Below are 18,659 nucleotides of genomic sequence, written 5' to 3'. Positions count from 1 at the left end.
AGAGCTTACAATATGAACAGACAAGACAGATCAAGGATGAGAAAAATAAACCTTTGCAGCAATGCGTTAACATCTGCCTGCCAAGAAGTTTTCAGCAGACATGTTTCTGTACACGGTATCCAGCAATGCAGTTTTCTGACCAAAAGGCCACCCTAAGGTACATGGCTAAATAATATCAAGTTTCATGTCTCTAGATGTCACCATGTTGACTTAATTCCTCTTCACCACACAGTGTGGCTTAGCTAGAGCTCAGCTAAAAGTGCTGCAGTAGTGGGATGACTTTCTGTTGACACAGCAGGTACTGACCACTGTCCAAGACAGACCCCCAGGCTTGCCGGCTCAGCGCTCTGACACAGTAAAGCAAATACCACATTTTTATAGAATTCACCACAGAAAACAGTGTTAGCATCCACTGTTTTATTTTTGTGAGATGCTACATAATCGCTTCCTAACAAAAAAAAAAAAATAAAATAAATTCTGAAGCAGAAATACCAGGTCAGCAACACATGGGAAGATCCAGCAGGAGCAAGGACAGACAAAGCTAAGTCCAGAGCTAACTAGTATTAAGGAACTTGATGTTGTGCCCTGGTGATCCCCAAAGATGGAAAAAAACACTTTACAAGTATGTGTGTATGCTTGTTAAAGGAGTCCAAACATATAACAGAGGGAAGCCAATTAAAAAGGTACTAAATACAGAAGACTTCAACTTCAGTGATTAGTGCTAGGTAATTTGCCTTGTGATAAACAAGCCGTTCAAATCAGTAATAGACCTGAGATTGTTCCACAGCTTGAAAGCATTTCTCTGAACTTTATCTGGTATCACAGCGAGTGCCAATGTTTATAAGTTAAATTTTGCCATGCAGCTCTAAATCTTCAAAGCCAGCAATCCCAGTAAGCATTTGCAAAAGACACTCACTATCTTCAGAGATTATGCTGACCATTACAGTCACTAAATCAGCATAGGTGCAGCTCAGTTGCTACACGTAATAGCCAGGTGCAGCTTGTAACTTCTATGTACTAAAAATGAAATGAATGAACGAAGGAGAGGCTAGGTTGGATTTTTTTCCCCCGAATCTACGGAAAATAAATTACTTTTTGAGGACTATCCCTATCCAAGGAACAAAACCCATCATCCAACTGTGAAAAATCTCAATTTCATCACTACAGTATTGAGAAAGAGGGGGGAGAAGGAAGAGGAAAAGAGAAGAAAAAAATAATGATAGCTGAAAAAAATATAAAAGAAAACCATCAGTGAAAATTGCCCCTGAAACTTTGCAGAATTGTAACGGCTTTCTCTTGCTTAAATTGATTGGTGTAGCAATGTTATAAAATGACTATTAGGATTCATTGTGCACAACAGAAAGTGTGAAATGTCAGCAGACTATACAGCAAAAGTAATGGGTCTTGAACCCCTGTTAGTCAAAAATGATTTTGTTTCAAATTAGAAATTGATTTTTTTGGACACAAGCCCTTTACAGGCTTCCAACTTTTGTAGCTGTGCCTTGGAAGAGATTAACCTCAGACACTGTTTGGGTCCAGGCTGATGATACCCTTTTGAAAGTTTCTTCACAGGGACTGCTTTTTAATGTTGGTACGGTCTTAACCAATAACACAAGTTATTTGTTCCTTTGAGAACTGCACCACATTTCTTCTCATTTTGCCATTTTCTTTATTTTTATGCTGACATATATGGCAAACTGGCTGACAAGTTAAAATAAAAAAAAAAAGCTAGCTCATAATTGAACCAAGGATTATGTTCAAGGCTCAACAGTGAAACATCCAAGCTGCTTTTGTTCCCAATCCTTTCTCTTGCTAAGAAAGATGGCTTCTCTGCCCCTTAAATGGAGGTACTAAGCTAAGAGCAGGACAGATTCTAGCTGTACAGACATCCCTGTGTGGCAAAATATCAGGTTACGATGGTGGAGCCATTACTTGGGGAGGAAACGAATGTGAAGAAGATTACATTTCAAGAGCAAGCCCCACTGCACTTATTCTCTGCTTGCTGGGAAAGCAAAAAGAATTGTTGAAGTAGCTTTTTGAGAATAAAGGTCTAATTTTTTTCCCTTCCATCAGGAACACTAACCAAGAAGATCACTTTTTATTTACAAGGCTTTCTAAGCTTTTTATTACTTTAAATGTAGCTACTTTTTCTTAGTTTAAGTAACTTGCAATACTCTCCTTCTAATTATACATTTTACTGATACACTCTTGAACACGTATACACAATTTCCAAATGCCATTAGCACACTCATGGCCCTGCAATACAGTATGCTCCCCCTTACCTCTCCTTGATTTGGTGCCTTCCCTCTTGGTTTGCATCAGAAGGCTTCGCTCGTCTTCCATGTTTGCACCAAAACCGGCCATTTTCCTCCCTGAACTGCTCCCACCACTGCTCCCTGGTGTTCTGGAGGTTTTGCTTACTAGAGGTGTCCTTGGAAAATAATCTTCACATTTCAACATGGGTACACTGGGAGGAAAGAAAGATCATGCTATTACGTGATGCATTCAGCCCTTTTAACACACACCCAGCCCTGTCCCCGGCTTTCACTCTCCAGAAGCGTAACTGTCATGGTGCCAGTTGAGCTCATGCTGAATACATCTCCAATGTCTGAAAGCAAGATGCCTAAAGATCGAAGAGTTACTAACCTACTTTAGCAGGAGTCTTTGGTTATCTGCAGCTGGCAGCACTCTGACAATTATATTTCAAGGTTTGTAGTATTTGGCACATTCCCTCATACATAAAGTCCTGGATTTCCTGAGTGGTTAGGATAGGACAAGTGGGATGAAGAAATGGAAAGTACTTTGCCCAGTACAGTGGAGCAAGGTTGGAAAAGTAGTTTAAAAAAATGCTCGCTTTGCCAGGATAAAGCAGAAACAGAGAAGAACGCAATAGGAGAAAACTGGAGTCATCACTTGCAAAAGAGAAGCGGATGATATATCGACTCAAGAAGGAAAGGGATGAGGAGAGATGAGACAAAAAGTGAGATGAATGAACAGAGTAACTTCTAAGCAGGACAGAGAATGCATGAGCAAACTGTTGTGAGAATATCTGGTGCAGTAAGTGCAGCAGCTTGGTTAGAGTAAGAAAAAAGAAAGCTAACCCGAATCAGTATGGTTCAGGATGAACTTCTGCACAGGATCAGAAATAATGCATCAATAGCACCAGGATGCAAATTTCACAAGGTAGAGCAAGCATGAATTCAGTGTCTGCAGAAACAAAACATTTTGGGCAGACAGGAGGTTGTGGAGACCCATCTTTCTCTCAGTAAAGACAACCTACCTCTTGCAAATACAGCTCTCTGGGCAACAACTACTGCTTTAAATGAGGATTCCCATTAGCCCCATCATCGTTACAAAAAAGTAATTAAAAGCATGAAAAAATCTTTGGATTATCCACATGAAGGAATACAATGCATTCCAAGATTATACTGCTGTACCTGAAAGCATGGGGGTGACATATAGCTTTCCAAAATTAACAGAAGATTATAAAATTTGTTTTCCTGTACAAGCACCATTTTACATGAGCAACCCTAAGATCGGCACTGAGTTTGTATTATTTGGGACACAGCTTTGTGGACGCTGATTCACAAGAATCTTTTACCTAAAAGCTTACTCTACTGAAGTTACTGTACATCTGAGCAAAAAGCAGATATTTGATGTTCCCATCAGCAAATGATAGCTAAATTAAAAGTTTCAAATCAATGTGCTGTATAAGCCATTGTTTAATAGGGCCCACTGCGTCTGTTGGACAATTAGTATTACTCCTGTATTATTAATGCAGAACATTATATAATGGCTTATGACCTATAATAACTGGCTGAAGTGTTGGAAAAAACTTCTCTGAACAACCTCCCTTTACTTTAGGGCTTCAAACTGTGGCCACTAACAATATTGCAAAGTGTTATTAAAATTTATGGTGGACTAAATTAGTATCTTACTTGAATGATATGAAATTTTTAACCTACTAATTCTTGCAACCCATTGTACAGCAAGAGGTGGGTTTAGGCCCTAATAGCTGTTTAAAGAGGCTTAAAGGTATAATACTTGACCAGATTTCTCTGATAATACAGGACTTGATGTTCCATTTGCCTGTACTTGGATGATTAACAGCAATTATAAACATCAAAGTTGTCATTATTTGGATGCTTTCTGAGGTTTTGAAGTACATTTAATTACAACCTACAGATCTTCTGTGAAGACAGTGACCTTTGGCTTGTAGATGAGGAGACGATCACTCTGCTGGTTCTCTGCAATACCCCTTCTACATGGTGCATTTACCTCTAGAATACCAAGTTCCCGTTTAAATAATGCTATGTCAGAGGCAATTCAAACAGAAACATACACTAAGAAGAAGCTGCAGAAGCTAATTTATGAGGAAATAACAAATGCAAGTGTATTTGTATTTATAGCTCACTAAACAATTAATTAGAGCCTGGTTCTTTAGTATTTAACAAAAGAAAGCTCACACTAAACTTTTGCTCAACTAAGGAGAGTCAAAACTTAAAACGACAAACACTTAATCTGAGAGGTGTGCAGATCAAGGAGAGAAAAGGATAATGCAGAGAGATACAAAAATCGAATAATTAACAATGTACCAAAATTAGACGAAGAAATCATAAGTAAAAAAAAAAAACAAAACATATATATGTATATATATTTCAGAACACGGTTACTCATTCACCTACAGAATAATTAGTAAAATGAATGCTGTGACTATCGCAACCTGGAAAATTTGAAACTAACATATGGTCCAAATGGATGAGTTATGTACAGCTAGAGAGATTAAGTGACAAATCAGGTCCTTTGCCTCTTTTCAAATCCCGCAACGCATCACATCACTCAAATGCAGCGTGGTTAGTAGAACTTCCTGCAGGGCACCGCAATATATGGTGAATTTCCATGCTACTCCCTGAAACTGCACAACAAAGAAGACTGTCTAAATAAAGACCTTATTAACCTACCTAACCTACATACTAAGGTAGGAGTTGTAGAGTAGCATTGCCAGGAAAGTGAGTCTCAGCCCTGCTGCCTCCTTATGAATATTGAAGTACAACACCAACAAAGGAAAACACACCTTTTTTCCATTTCGTCTGTGCCTCATATCGCGATATCCCTGCTGAGCATGAATGGCAAATTTTAAATGTCATTCAGGACCCATTGAATACTGCTAGTATTTGCATTCCTTAAAAAGTAGAAAAACATTAACCTTTTGTTTTATTGAATTAAAATGCCATGGAAATGCTGATGTAGTCTTCGGAGACTGAAATACTTTTACAAAGAAGAATAGCTGTCATTTATTAGACATAAAGAACAATTACTTGATAGGATGCTTTCTGACAAAAAGCAGATTGGTATTCTCATCATAGAAAAGGCATTGTAAAAAAACCCAGCACAGACCTCTGAGACTTGAATAATTTAAAGCTGCATTTGGTGCAATTTGAATTTTTCTTTAGGGAGGCAAAGTTAAATACCTTTAATTTGTTCTAATTATTTCAAATTTGCAAGTTAATTATGGCTGATCATTAAATAACAAAAAGGACTATCGTCTCCATAGAGTTTTACCTCCTACCCTCTGCATTACTTAAGCTAGATTTTAGTATGCATGAATTAACTTTCTAAATAATCACACGGTTTGACTAAATGGCTCAGTAAAATGAGCTCTGATCCTCAGAATAAGCATTAATGGACATTAGAAAGGCTATTGGGACCCATGTTACTTACATTATAAGTATTTTTAATGGGGTCTTATTTACTAATCTTTATGTACTGTTCAAGTTAGGGCACCATATAGATACATTATTCTGCTTTAATAGGGAAAAGTCAGTTCTTCAAGATACTAAAACAAATGTCCATTTAGAGCCAACTAAATTCATTTTTAAATTAATGCAGGAAAACTCTGATAGAATTTAACTTGGTTTAGCTGCTCATCTTGATGAATCAATCCAACATAATGGGAGCCTTGGTCTGCAAATGGAGTTTTACAGATCTATTGAATCACTAAGCAACTGAAGCAGCAGAGACTCTTGCCATAGAGTAGCGTTTACTACCAGCATGTGGACACCCATGAGGTTTCCATCTCTTCTCTGCTCTATACGTAGAGTTCATCTGATGGGTTCCCAGTCATCAATCCCAAATAGGGATACTCACCTTGCACTGAACTCTGATCTTTCTGTGCATTTTTCAGTGCAGATCAGTGGCAGCCAGGGAACACAACTACATAATAAGTAGCCAGAAACCCAAAATACGAGGCAATTCATGACTCCAGTATATATGTTCAACAGATGGCTGTCTTAATGGTACCCTGCTGCACCCTGTTGAGGCAAGGGCTTGCGAGTTTAACCATTATCAAAGTAACAGATTGCCGTGGTAGGTTAGCTCCAAAAGCAAACATGTTGGAATGTTATTTTCCTGTTCCGCAATTTCTGTTTTAAAAATAAAATAATTAACAGTTCATGTGTGCAATCTGCTGCAATTATATCAGGCCAAGAATGCATAACACTTAATGATGCAAAACTGGTAATAAGTAGACAACCCAAGCAATACGTTTTTGTAGCTGGAACCTGTATTGCCATTTCAGAAGCAGTTTGACAAACAGGCTGAAAATTGCCTTCCCCCCACCCTTCAGCTGGGATAGTTTTCAGCCATGGCAGTTTCCAGAGTCAGCTCTGAAGCAGCAGAAACACAAGTGCTGGAACAAAGATGAAGCTGTCAACACACCACAGGACTTTCTTTTCAGAAGGGGTCTGAATTCAGGGCAGTTTAAACCAAGTTATCAAACAACACCTTTGAAAATCACCGGTTCCAAAGCTGGACTGCTTGGGAAGTTGCTTGCCTCCACAGCAAATAAAAACACATTCGTGGGAAGAAAAGGACTGTAGACTTTGGACAAGTGGATCTAAGCAGCAATAACATTGTACTCCTGAACAACCCAATATCTTCTGTCTTCTCAAGTGTACTGTGTTAATCTCTGTAAGCCCCTACTTCCACAACTACCAAGTGCCTCAGATTTTCTTTTCCCCAACATGTCAGGTAGGGCAGTGTGATTACCCTAATCCACAAGGCAAAGAAGATAAGAAACTGATGCAGTAAAGAAGCTTAGCCCCTGGACAGCAAGCAGGTCAACCGAGGTGGAAGAGAACTGGAACGAACTCCTGAACACTCAACTCACCAAAAAAAGGAGACCCTTGAAATTAGTGCGTATACCATGGATGTCTGCTTAGAGATAATCACAAGGATAAACCTGACAACAGAGGCAGAGCTTATATCCCTCCTCAGTACATCACCATCTGCAACCTAGAGTCCTACTCTAAATGGACACATCCTGTCTGTTCTTTCCAATGGAGCTGGGAGAAACGTGTCAAGATATAAAAGCCACCAGAGAAGCAACAAATGGGAAAGGGCTTTGTGTAGGGTTTCCAACACCACAGGATGGCTGAGTAGAGCTGGAAGAGGGGTAAGAGTGTTGCAGGTGAGCAGGAGAACAACAGCATGAACTTCAGGGCAATCTCATCCCTGAACACCCTTGTGCTACTCACCACAAAATCAACCTGCTCACATCAGCGGATCAACAACCTTAAAAACACACAGTTACAAATCTAAAGCCTATAATACGAAACATAGTGTGCTCGAAAAAAATCTAAGCTTCACGTTTTCCCCCTACTTTAAAAAGGAGGAAAAATATACTGTTCTAAATGCTGCAGACCTTGAAGGCCATATTCAAGCCTAAAGTGAGACATTGTGGCCCAATTATGAAACTTGGCAGTTTGAGGCTTATGTGAGTTGCATCAGCATGTTAATGACACTGCTGGGATCCAGTGCATGTTAATAAGAAACAGCTGCTTTTCTTTCTAGAGACCATGTTCATTTATAGTTTTGAGATCACAGAATCATAGATCAGTTTGGGTTGGAAGGGACCCTCAAAGCTCATCCAGTCTAACCTCCCCTGCCATAAGCAGGGACATCTTCAACCAGATCAGGTTGCTCAGAGCCCCATCCAGCCTGGCCTTGAATGTCTCCAGGGACGGGGCATCCACCACCTCTCTGGGCAACCTGTACCAGTGTGTCACTAGCCTCAGAGTAAAAAATTCTTTCCTCGTGTCCAGCCTGAATCTCCCCTCCTTTAGTTTAAAACCATTGCCCTTTGTCCTATCACTACAGGCCCTGCTAAAAAGTCTGTCCCCATCTTTCTTACAGGCCCCTTTTAAGTACTGAAAGGCCACATAAGTTCTCCCTGGAGCCTTCTCTTCTCCAGGCTGAACACCCCAACTCTCTCAGCCTGTCCCCAGGGGAGAAGTGTTCCACCTCTCCAACAGGCCAATGATCTTTGGAACCAAGTCCATTTCCTTTCTCACATATTTTTCTAGGCAAGAGGCAAGAAGGCAGGAACAGGTAGGGGAACACCTCAGCAGCCATTTTATATTCTCAAATTGCTTGTAATCAAAGGATTTTTGATCACAGAAAACAGTGTGCACACAGTACAGTGCTGAAAAGTGATGCAGAGCTTTCACCTTTTAGAATCCTCTTCAGTCTCAACATCGTGGAATCCAGTAATGCCTGTGGTTATATCAGGATTCTCTGGGGGTTTTTGTTTGGTTTTGTGTTAGTTTTTTGGTTGGTTGGTTGGTTTGGTTTGGGGTTTGTGTGTGTGTTTTGTTTGGGTTTGGTTTTTTGTTCTTGTTTTTTCTGTTGAAACAACTCTCTTGGATCTATCACATTTGGTTTCAGTTTCTCTCATCTCAGAGGATTTATATCAGCAACTACACTAAAAACTTCTTCATATATGAAGCTGTACCTGGGTACATTAATCCATAGCACAGCTTCTCCATACCACTCTTTCAAAGACCAGTTTGTTCCCCATTCCCCCAGTAACTGGTGCTCAGATATTTAATTCCACCAGCCAGAACTGATACACATAGGCTCTTAATTAGCAATGACCTATTAGATCATACTAGCCATAGGTGACACCCTGACCTCATTGAATCAATCAGAATACTGCCTTTATCTTCAATGAAGTCAGGACTTCACTTAGTATACACAGTTAGAGGTCCATTTGTAGCAAGTACTGAGCTGAATTTCACCTAAAATTATATTAATGCCTTCCCTTTGAAGCCCTGTCCTCATTCTGCTTTGTTAGCTATATTTCAACTCCCTAACAGAGCCTTTCCCACATATCTTCGTTTTCCTAATAAACAGCAAAATGAGCTCTGATTACTTTTCTCTCTTGTCTTCTGAATCCAAAGAAAATTCCAGCATAAAGGCTTCCAGACAGTCACAGAGAAATGGCCACAGAAAACACACTGGCAAAGCTTTAGCAGGACAAAATGCTGTGATTGTGTGTTTGGCCTTTCTTATAGAGCAGAGCAGAGCAGCTGTCGTTCCAGCAAGCAGTGCTGTCAGCCTTCACAAAAGAAAGTCATGTAAATGTCAAGTCATAGGTATAAAAACAATCCTTCAAAACAGCATCTGTATATCTGAAAAGCCTGCCTAGCTGTCACCAGTGAAAGTACCATAAGGAATGATGCAAAAGCCTGTTTAGGACAAAGTTTTTGAACTAAATCCAAACTTCTCCAGTAGATCAAGCCACGTCACTCTCTCCTTCAGAAGGAGAATCACATGCTCTTCAGCAAAGTGAATGCCTGTCTTAGCGCCTTATCCAGCCGCACTACTGTCTGGCTGAGAGCCAGCCCCATTCACAAGGTGCCCATGGAAATGCCATATGCAAGCTATCTCCTGAACAAACATCCCTCAAATTAGATTGCAATTTGGTTGTGATAAAGGCGTAGGAGAACAATGCATCGTCCCTTCTCAACTTGGCTTACCCAGGACAAAGACTTTACAAAACAGGCTGAGGCTGAGCTCTTGCTGCAGAGATGGGTCTGGGTGTGCACGTAACCACCTGCTTGTGCAAGTGTCCTTATGTTTTCCTTCACTAAGACTATTGGTACATAAGCAATCACTCCTCCATAGAGGTTTCCGGACAGGTTGATAGGTGTTGGTAACAGGAGCTTTCAGTAAACGAGCAGCAACTGCAAAAGCCTTTTTTCTAACCATGGATGGCATCACGGAACAATTATTTGCTAAGGATAAGTGATGATATAGCAAAGGAGGGACACAATAAGAGTTGGAAAGCAGGTACTCATGTTTTCCAGTGTGCCCTACTAACAAGGCATTTTGAAGGGATGCCTAATTAAAGCAACAGATATTTAAGATTGCACTCTTGTGTGTACCTATTATGAAGAGTTACATATGCAAGAAAACAAGAGTTTTGGAGGATCCTGTAGTGCCTATTTGTGGACAGAGGAGTTATAAAAGACATAACATCTACAGCTGCTTCTGTTCATTGACAAATTTGCACTTGATAGATGAAAACTTTCAATACTCAGGATACTGGCATGATAAATGGTTGTTCCTGGTTTCTAAGTGAGGAAATGAAGGAACAAAGTTAAAAACTTCTCACACTGATAGCAATGAAAATCAATCAGCACTAACCCAGACAAATACACTTACTCCTGAGAATCCTATAGTGACCTTCTGGGTCACTGACAGCTCCCCTGGTATCAGGGAACACATTGCACAGAAAGCCTTTCATAAGTGTATCAAATTCTATAATAAACATGATTGGATGTTTTTCTTGTTCTTCTGGGGCTGCTGTCCTTGATTCTGATTTCTGGTTACGATTAGTAACCATTATCACTGAAAACAACATGGTAGCAACCTTACAGGACCCATCTTTTTCGACAAAAATTCTGCCCTCTTTTCCTGATCATCTTTATCTGTATCACATGGTGCTTGAATCAAGCATTTTAAGCACAGATTACTATTGAGTTTTAGGGTTATAGAAGTCTTATAGTGTCGAAGTCTTATAATTCCTGCGACTGATGAATCTGGAGACTGTAATGCTTTCCTTATTCCACAAAGCCATCAGAGGGTCAGCGTGTTGGCACAGGCTCCATCCAGCTACACGGTACAGCTCTAACATGATGCCAACATGTCTCCACGCACCACAGTGGCCCTCCCATGTCAGATACAACCCTGATGGGGTTCTTGATGCTGACTTTGTACATTGATCAAAACCGACATATTAGAATATAGCCAGTTCTGCAACTACAAATATACATGGCATCCCAAATGCTCTCACAGTAAGTCTTTTAAAATGCTGTCATACACTATCCCACTTCTGTTGGAAACACCCCTCCTGATGCATTTGTACACCACATCTGCTTTTTTTCCATTAATAAATCACATCTGTTGGACATGGTCACTCTATGATTAAGGAGTATATTAATGATTTACTACTACACCAGTACTCATCTATATTATATTGCTTACTAAAATGAAAACACTGAGATTGTTTATTGATCTGCTTTAAAAAAATCCTATAGACCAAAACCAGAAGTAAATAGAGAAGTTAGACTTTGGAATTTACTCAGATTACTGGATTACTACCATGCTCAACAGATGTAGACTTGACAAGGTAGCTATTCATAAAGGTTTAAAATACCACTTCTAGACACTTTAGTTGTCTTGAATCTACTGAAGTTAAGTATTTCATAGAGAGTGATGGCTAGTGACTGAAAAACAGAGTATATATTGTGAGTACAATACAGTCTTAGATGCCTAACTGATGACATACAACTCTAAAAACCCGAGTCTGGGCCCCACAAAAACAACACAATAAAGATTTCTGTTCAGTGCACGGATTTTATGTGAATGTGACAGTGCTAGTGAATAGTGACTCAACCAGGATGTTCACAGAACAGATTTAACATTTTTTGCACTCTTATATTCAGGAAATAAAGAGCCATAACAGAACTGAAACCAGGCAGAAACTATTGGTTCACAAAGAGGCACATTATCAGTGAGGAATGCTCTGATGTCCAGTACCAGGGAAGGAAAGAAGGGAAAAGAGATCCTGGCATGAGGTTGTATGCAGTGAAACCATGGGCTCTGCCCAGTCCCTGGGCTGCCGGTTCCCTGCCTGTAGAAACTGAACATGACAAATACACCCTGTACTTTTGTTAGCCCGCATATAAGCATCTCTTGCCATTTTAAGGCTACTGCTATCAAGCTTTGGTCTTGGAAGCCTGCCTTTGCACAAGTTTGTTATAGCCTGTTTGGAAACATCCACCCAGAGCTGTTGCCACCAGGGCTGCTCTGAAACAGTGTGTGGGTTTAGGGGTTTTCATTATTTGTGTTGTGAAACCACCTCGGTCCTGCTGAGTCTACAGCCAGTACATAAACTTAGCCCATCTCTCAGAGACATGTCAAAAAGGATGCAAGATGTAGATGGAGATTAAAGCAGTACAAAGTTAAAAAGGAAAAAGGATTAACTACACATCGATCAGACAGAAAGGCATGTATTACACAAAGTGGTGAAATCTGGCATGACTGACAGAAGACTGAAGACATTATACTTGCATATTGTTTTGTTTGAAACTCTTGTGTGTGCTAGAAGATATACGTAAACTTTTCTACACCTAAGAGCTGATGATTTGTCACTACAGGTGAGTTACAATACTTCTCTCCCTAGGTCACTGGTGATATATGTTGAGTATGATTTAGATTTTAGGTGGAATTACTGGGCAGAGACCATCCTAATGGTCAGTGGAAAGAGATGGATGAGTTTGAAACTCATCAAATTAGGATTGGGGGTGGGAAGGAAAAAAAGCACTCTGAAAATCTGTAAAATACCTCTGAAAAAAAGGGTGAACTCTAAAAACATCTCAAAGACATACGACATGATAAAGGAAAGATGTAGTCAGAACAGACAGAAGGAGGCAGAAGTCACCATGATGTCACTCAGTGGCAGCAAAAGTCAGAAAGAGTTAAGGAACATGGTCGGAGCAAGTGGCTGGATGTTCATACAACACCCAAAACAACATTAAGTCTCACGTAAATGAAGGAGTAAGGAAGAGAAGGTGGCAGATAAAATAAAAAAGAAGCATCTTTGTGAATTTCTGCAGAGCCCTGTAGACTGATGCAGTAGACAAGTGGTCTTTGAAGGAGCGTTTCAGAGAAGCAACAGTGACAAGATCTGAAAAAGCAGCCAAGATACCCATTTGCAAAAGTTATTTTGCATGAGGGGAATGAATGTTGAGTGAAAAAGACTTTACAGTAGTCAAGGTGCAAAAGGAAGGACTAGAGCAAGGGGTGGTGTTTAACTGAAGGTAGGTTTTTGCTGCCAAGGAGAAGGAAGCTGCAATATCTGTCAGCAGCCCAGATGTGTGTGGAGAAGGAGAGTGACCCTGAGGTTATGAGTCTGAGTGACAGGGAGGATGTGGCGTTATCAAAATCAGAAGTGAAGAGAGATTCGGAAGAAAAAGTAAGGAGTTCTGTTTTGGCCAGATTAGGAATGATCTGAAGGCGAAACAACCAGGCTTATGTGTCAGGGAGGCAGACAGATATGCAAGACTAGACGGAACAGAGCAGAGGGTTTAAGAGTTATTGGCAGAGAGATGATAGCCAAATCCGTGTAACTGGATGTTGTCATCCAGGGACATGGATATAGAAATCTCCAGGCAAATCAAGGACTGACTAAATCCCTTCCCTGCCACCTCGCAGAGGTTCCTACCTAGTTCCAGAAGAAATTATGTAAAATAATGCTGCAAAAACATGCATAAAAAAACCTGTCTCTCCATAAAATCTAAAGATCATACTGTTTCTAAAATTAGGGCAACCACTAAATGAAAGTTAACCTGAACAATAACTTTAGCTAAACTTCAGGTCACATGCATTTAATATAATGAGATGAAGAATATGAAAAGGCCATTCATAATGGTATTCATCGAGTTAGGAATGCCATGCTTAGCTGCCTTATAACATATAATTAATGATCCTATAAAAATCCAGCAGTACGAACTCTCCCGGCTGCCCGCAGAACTGTTCTTTATGCTGGGTAGGGCAGGCAAGCATCTGTTTCCACAAATACTGCCCTTTGAGAAGCTGAAAAGCCTTTTCTCCCCTGCTCCATCGGGGACCACGCTGCCATTTCCATGACATGCTGAGCTTTGAACCGTTACCCAAATCAAACTATAGCATTTGGCAACCCAGTACACATCTGTCATGATAGACTGGTTACTGGTGAAATGTTAAAGAAAAAGTCATTAACTCTTTCCCATTGCTTCTGACACCCCACCTTCCTCTAGATTATCTATAATCCCCACTAAACCCACCCTCTGTTTATAGTCTTTTAACACAACAGAGAAATATATACTGTCTGGAGACCTGTCTTGCCTTATACCACTCCCAACCATTTGGTACAACAAAAGATGTTCTCCCTCCATCAAAAGGCCTGATCCCTCCTGAAGCCTTGATGCTCAGATTCAAGGTTAAAGGATTAAGGCCTGAAGCACTGAGTACCAGAGGAAAGGAAGCCAAATATCAAAAGAAACACAAAAATCAATCCTCTTCACCGCAGGAGCAGTGTGAGAAACAAATCAGCCGGGCTGAATCTGAAATTTTCTCTGCGTGGCTCTCAAAAATTAGCACTGTTATAAATGTAATGGGTAGTTCTGCAAAGCCTCGGCACCCATGCAAAGCCACAGAGTTCAGCTCAACACACCAGTGCGGTCTGGAAAGTTTTATGTCAGAATAATTCAGTGGCAAATACACAAAGTCCACTCCACAGAAAGTGAGAGCTGGGAAGCGAGCGAGAGCACGTGTGCCGTTATCTTTATATGTAGCCTGTATATCTGCAAGTGGCAGAATCTAATATTTACTGGAGTTTGCCTTTTGCTTCAATTCTCTGTGTGCTGAAGTGCAGCCAAGGTCACAAGAGGGGTGGGGGAGTGGGTTTTAGCTTAGAGCAGCTGTAATCATGGCCAGAACAGCAGGGTACAGAGCACTTCTTGCTTAACTTTGTAATACCAATAGCTTTTGTTCTTAGTCCTGCCCCATCAGTTCTGATATAAGCTTTTAAATGGTGTGCAAGTTGTGCGCGTGGGTTTAAAATCTCCTAATTTAAAACTACCTTCCAGAACATTTTGTTTTATAAGATTTTTTTCGTAACTTTCCGAACTCACAGATTTCTGGGACATGCGAATATCTAGATTGAACATCATTTTTTCTTCATACAGGACTACATACAAAAATAAAAAGTAACAAAATGATATTGACTGGAAAAGTATTCCACTCCAGTTTATAAAAATAGAATTCAGCTTTCGAAATTCGATTCAGGCAGTAAACTAACAGTGTCTACATTTTTCTGTAAAGAAGGCATATGCAAATGACTTGCAAAAATGTCTCTCGCTGTCTGCAAGTGTTGGCAACGAACAAACTCCTTCAGGAGACGCATAAATTTTAAATATTTCAACCCAAAGAAAAAAAAATCTCTGAGCATTTTCAGTTCTGAAATGTGATATTACAGAACTATACCCATGCAGATGACTGGGAGGAAATGCAAGTTTTGTGAAAATACCAAAGCACTGGAGTTATGGCAAGCCTATTTTAACTGACCTGCCTGGACGCCTTCCTGTGTAGCCTCATCTGGGTGCTCCTGCTCCAGTGGGGGGATTGGACTGGATGAGCTTTTGAGGTCCCTTCCAATCCCTGACATTCTGTGATTCTGTGATTGCCATCCTATGTTTAGTGGTGTTTCTAATACCAGAGTTCCTGTGCTTTTTGAAGAGCTCACCTACAGGTTAGCTCCATCTACCTACAGAAACTACTTATGGTATCTCCTACTTACATCTTACACCTCAGGTCTATCAGTAAGCCTCCTGCTCAAGGTTACTTGGGATTGTAATGGAAATGATGCAATACTGCTGTGTGCAGCACACGTGGTCATGAGACCAGAATCAGCATAATTCAGGTAAATGTACGACAGGCAGCTTCAAAACCCTGCTGCAGTTGAAAGTAAACCCGAAAATGAGATTAGTTAAGCAATCAGGTCAGCAGAAATGAACTCCTCGCTCCCCAGTCTGATAAGGATCACTGCCTACCTTAAAAAAAATAAATTAAGAACATGCATGCGTATGTAAAATATTGCCACTCACCCCCCATTCGGCAATAAGCTTTTAGCAACAACATCAGAACAAAAGCCTTCACCCTTCACGTGAAAACAAAATACCTTCAGAGTCTGCACATTAATGAACCAAAAATATATATGTAACTCTGACTATACTCTCTCGTTACGTCACAACAGGCTCCAGCAGCCATCTGTTGAAGGGATGCTGTGCCTATATATAGCCAGACAATGACACGAGAGAAAGAAAAACTCATATCTGCACCTAATTCAGCATCTGCACTACTGGCAGATCTGCAAGCACTTTTCTTACTGGCCAAACAAGTGTTCGAACCACAAATATCCTATCTAAAAATGATACAAACTTCAATATAGAATTATCTGAAACAAGAAAGTATAAGATGGGCGTTAAAAGGAGCACTGAAAAGTGTGTAAGAAGCTTCCAGACACACAGATTTTATGGGCCATTTGCAAGCATGGTTGATTTCAGCCCAATTTAATGTGCCAATCTGCCAAAACAGCAAATAGATGAAAAAAAATCCCAACAAACTGTATTGGATACATTCCTAAAAGTTGTCCAAGTAGTACACGGATGCACCTCAAGAGACCAAGGACAACTCATAGATGAAGTGAAGCCTGGGAGGTCTTGGAGAACGAGCCAGTTGTGGCACTGGTGATGGTTTCTCCTCCAGAGGCTCAGGACAAGAGTAACAGGAGGTGACACAGACTGACACAAAAAAGAACTGACAAGAAAACTTCAAATAGGAAAAAAAAATAATGGGTGCTACTATTACCATCAATTTTTAAATACCGGTTCCTGCCAAAAATGGGAATAATGAGGCCAGCGCGAGTCAGGTCAGAGGTGGAAGAACAGTGTGATTGCGTGTATTTGTTGTTTTCTTTTAAAATTACTTGGAGGGGGGAACTGTGTGAACAAACCTGAATATGCCTGTGACAGCAGGGGGAGCTGCGAGTCTGTGTTCCTCTGTACGTCTAGTTAATTGCGTTGAATATTTAGAAAAAACCCACAGAAGTATGCGTGCACATCACCATAGAAAGATGCCTGCATGTCTAACAAGCCACAAAAAAATCGAGTTCATAACAAAGCATTAAACAAGGAGCAAGAGATAATTGTCACCTTCTCTCACAAGACAATAAAAATAGTTACACCATAAACATAAAAATCTTTTAAAAGACCCCTGACAGTATTCCCTCCTGGAACTATCACCATAGCAATGAGCATTCAAATAGGGGGGAAAATACTGCTGAATTCTGTGTTTGATATTTTCAACTAACTAAAAATACAAACTGGAAAACATATACACCGGTAACATAGAATGAAGCACTCAAATATAAAAAGCCTTCAATGAAATTAAAGGTGGCAAATTCCACCTGCAAATCTTTACTACTCTGGTAAAGAAATGCTTTAACCAGGCAGCATACATTGAGAGGGTGCCTGCAGATAACTGTAAACCCATCCGATAGCTGCTGTAACCAACAATTCCTATTTATAACATTTTGCACAGGTCAGTGCAGAGGTGCAGTGGCAGCATTGTGTGAAATCTGAGGAAAAGACACATGTTAGAGAGAAGGCAGTAGAAAGCTGTACTGGCAAAACTATACAGGAAATCGAGGAATCAGAAAATCAGGGAACCTTGTATGTTAAGATTTAGGCACATAGCACAACTCTGGGGAGGGGTACTTGCAAAGTAGCAAACCTTATCTTCTCTAGTTGGTGCTATTAAATAGGCCTCACTACCCTGACATTCAGATCCGAAGTTAAGATTAAATAAAAGAGAGAAGAGTGGATTGTTTTAAAATTCTTCTCCCAGATGCAGACATCAGGAGCACACACAAAAGCAGGTGCTGGTGTATTGATCCTGCTGAATACACATGGAGTGGGTACTTGAGCATGTACCAAGCATCTGCGCCTGGGAGATGGAAAGCGCTTTGCAAAAGGCTGTTTTATGCTAAACAAATGCATCAGGTTATGTTTTTATTTTGAATATTTTAAAGCATCTTGCACACTAGGGCAGACTTGAAATTATACAGACAACTTGCCATTAATTGTGCAAGTTACTGTCTCCATAGCTGAAAATTGGCTGTGGGCTCACTTAGGAGCACTCCAAGCTACTGAAAACCATCCTCAATAAAACCTGCTCTGACTGCTGCACCTTAGAGAACTGGAGATCCTGCATCTGAAGACTCTTCAGGTCCCACACGACAGACCAGCTGCAAGCAGGCAAAGAGACAAAGACGTGTTTCTTCCCACTTGCTCCTCAAGACATCCAGTAGGGAAATGACAAATTCAACCCTGCAAATTCACACCAGGACCATCCAAAGAGGCTGAGGCGGACAATGCTTGCTTACTTTGATAGTGAAAAAAAACCATAATGGCACATTTAGAAGAGGAAACAAAACAGGCATCTAGTAGAAATTTTGTCTATAGTTTGTGGCAGTCCCCGAGGCGAAAGTTTGCCTTTTTACAGACTGTGACCAATGTCTGATTCAGAAATCAAGCTCTGTGCTGTATTTGCTCATGGAATCTTGTTTTCCTTTTTCAAGGAGGGAAAAAATTAATCCCTACAGGAGATGACAAGATGCCTTTTAAAGTACATATCTCATTTCTGACTACAATTACCTTTCAATGGCCTGGCACAGCTGCACGCTCCTATTTGCTTTTTGTTTTTCATTAAGG

The 18,659-nt window shown here is 40.3% G+C and overlaps 1 protein-coding gene across 1 annotated transcript in view; it reads right to left on the bottom strand.

Moving 5' to 3' along the window:
- KIAA1328 overlaps positions 1 to 18,659 on the bottom strand; it is a gene marked incomplete at both ends in the record, with an annotated part of 174,267 nt that overhangs the window by 32,557 nt on the left and 123,051 nt on the right. Inside the window, one exon of the mRNA XM_080362618.1 lies at positions 2,283 to 2,467. Within this exon, the coding sequence (XP_080218744.1) occupies positions 2,283 to 2,467 (185 nt within the window). The remainder of the gene's footprint in view (positions 1 to 2,282; positions 2,468 to 18,659) is intronic.

Source organism: Nesoenas mayeri (genome assembly GCF_963082525.1).
Source record: "Nesoenas mayeri genome assembly, chromosome: Z".
NCBI lineage: Eukaryota > Metazoa > Chordata > Aves > Columbiformes > Columbidae > Nesoenas > Nesoenas mayeri.
Note: the sequence above shows the minus strand (reverse complement) of the source record. Positions and strands in the feature narration are given on the sequence as shown.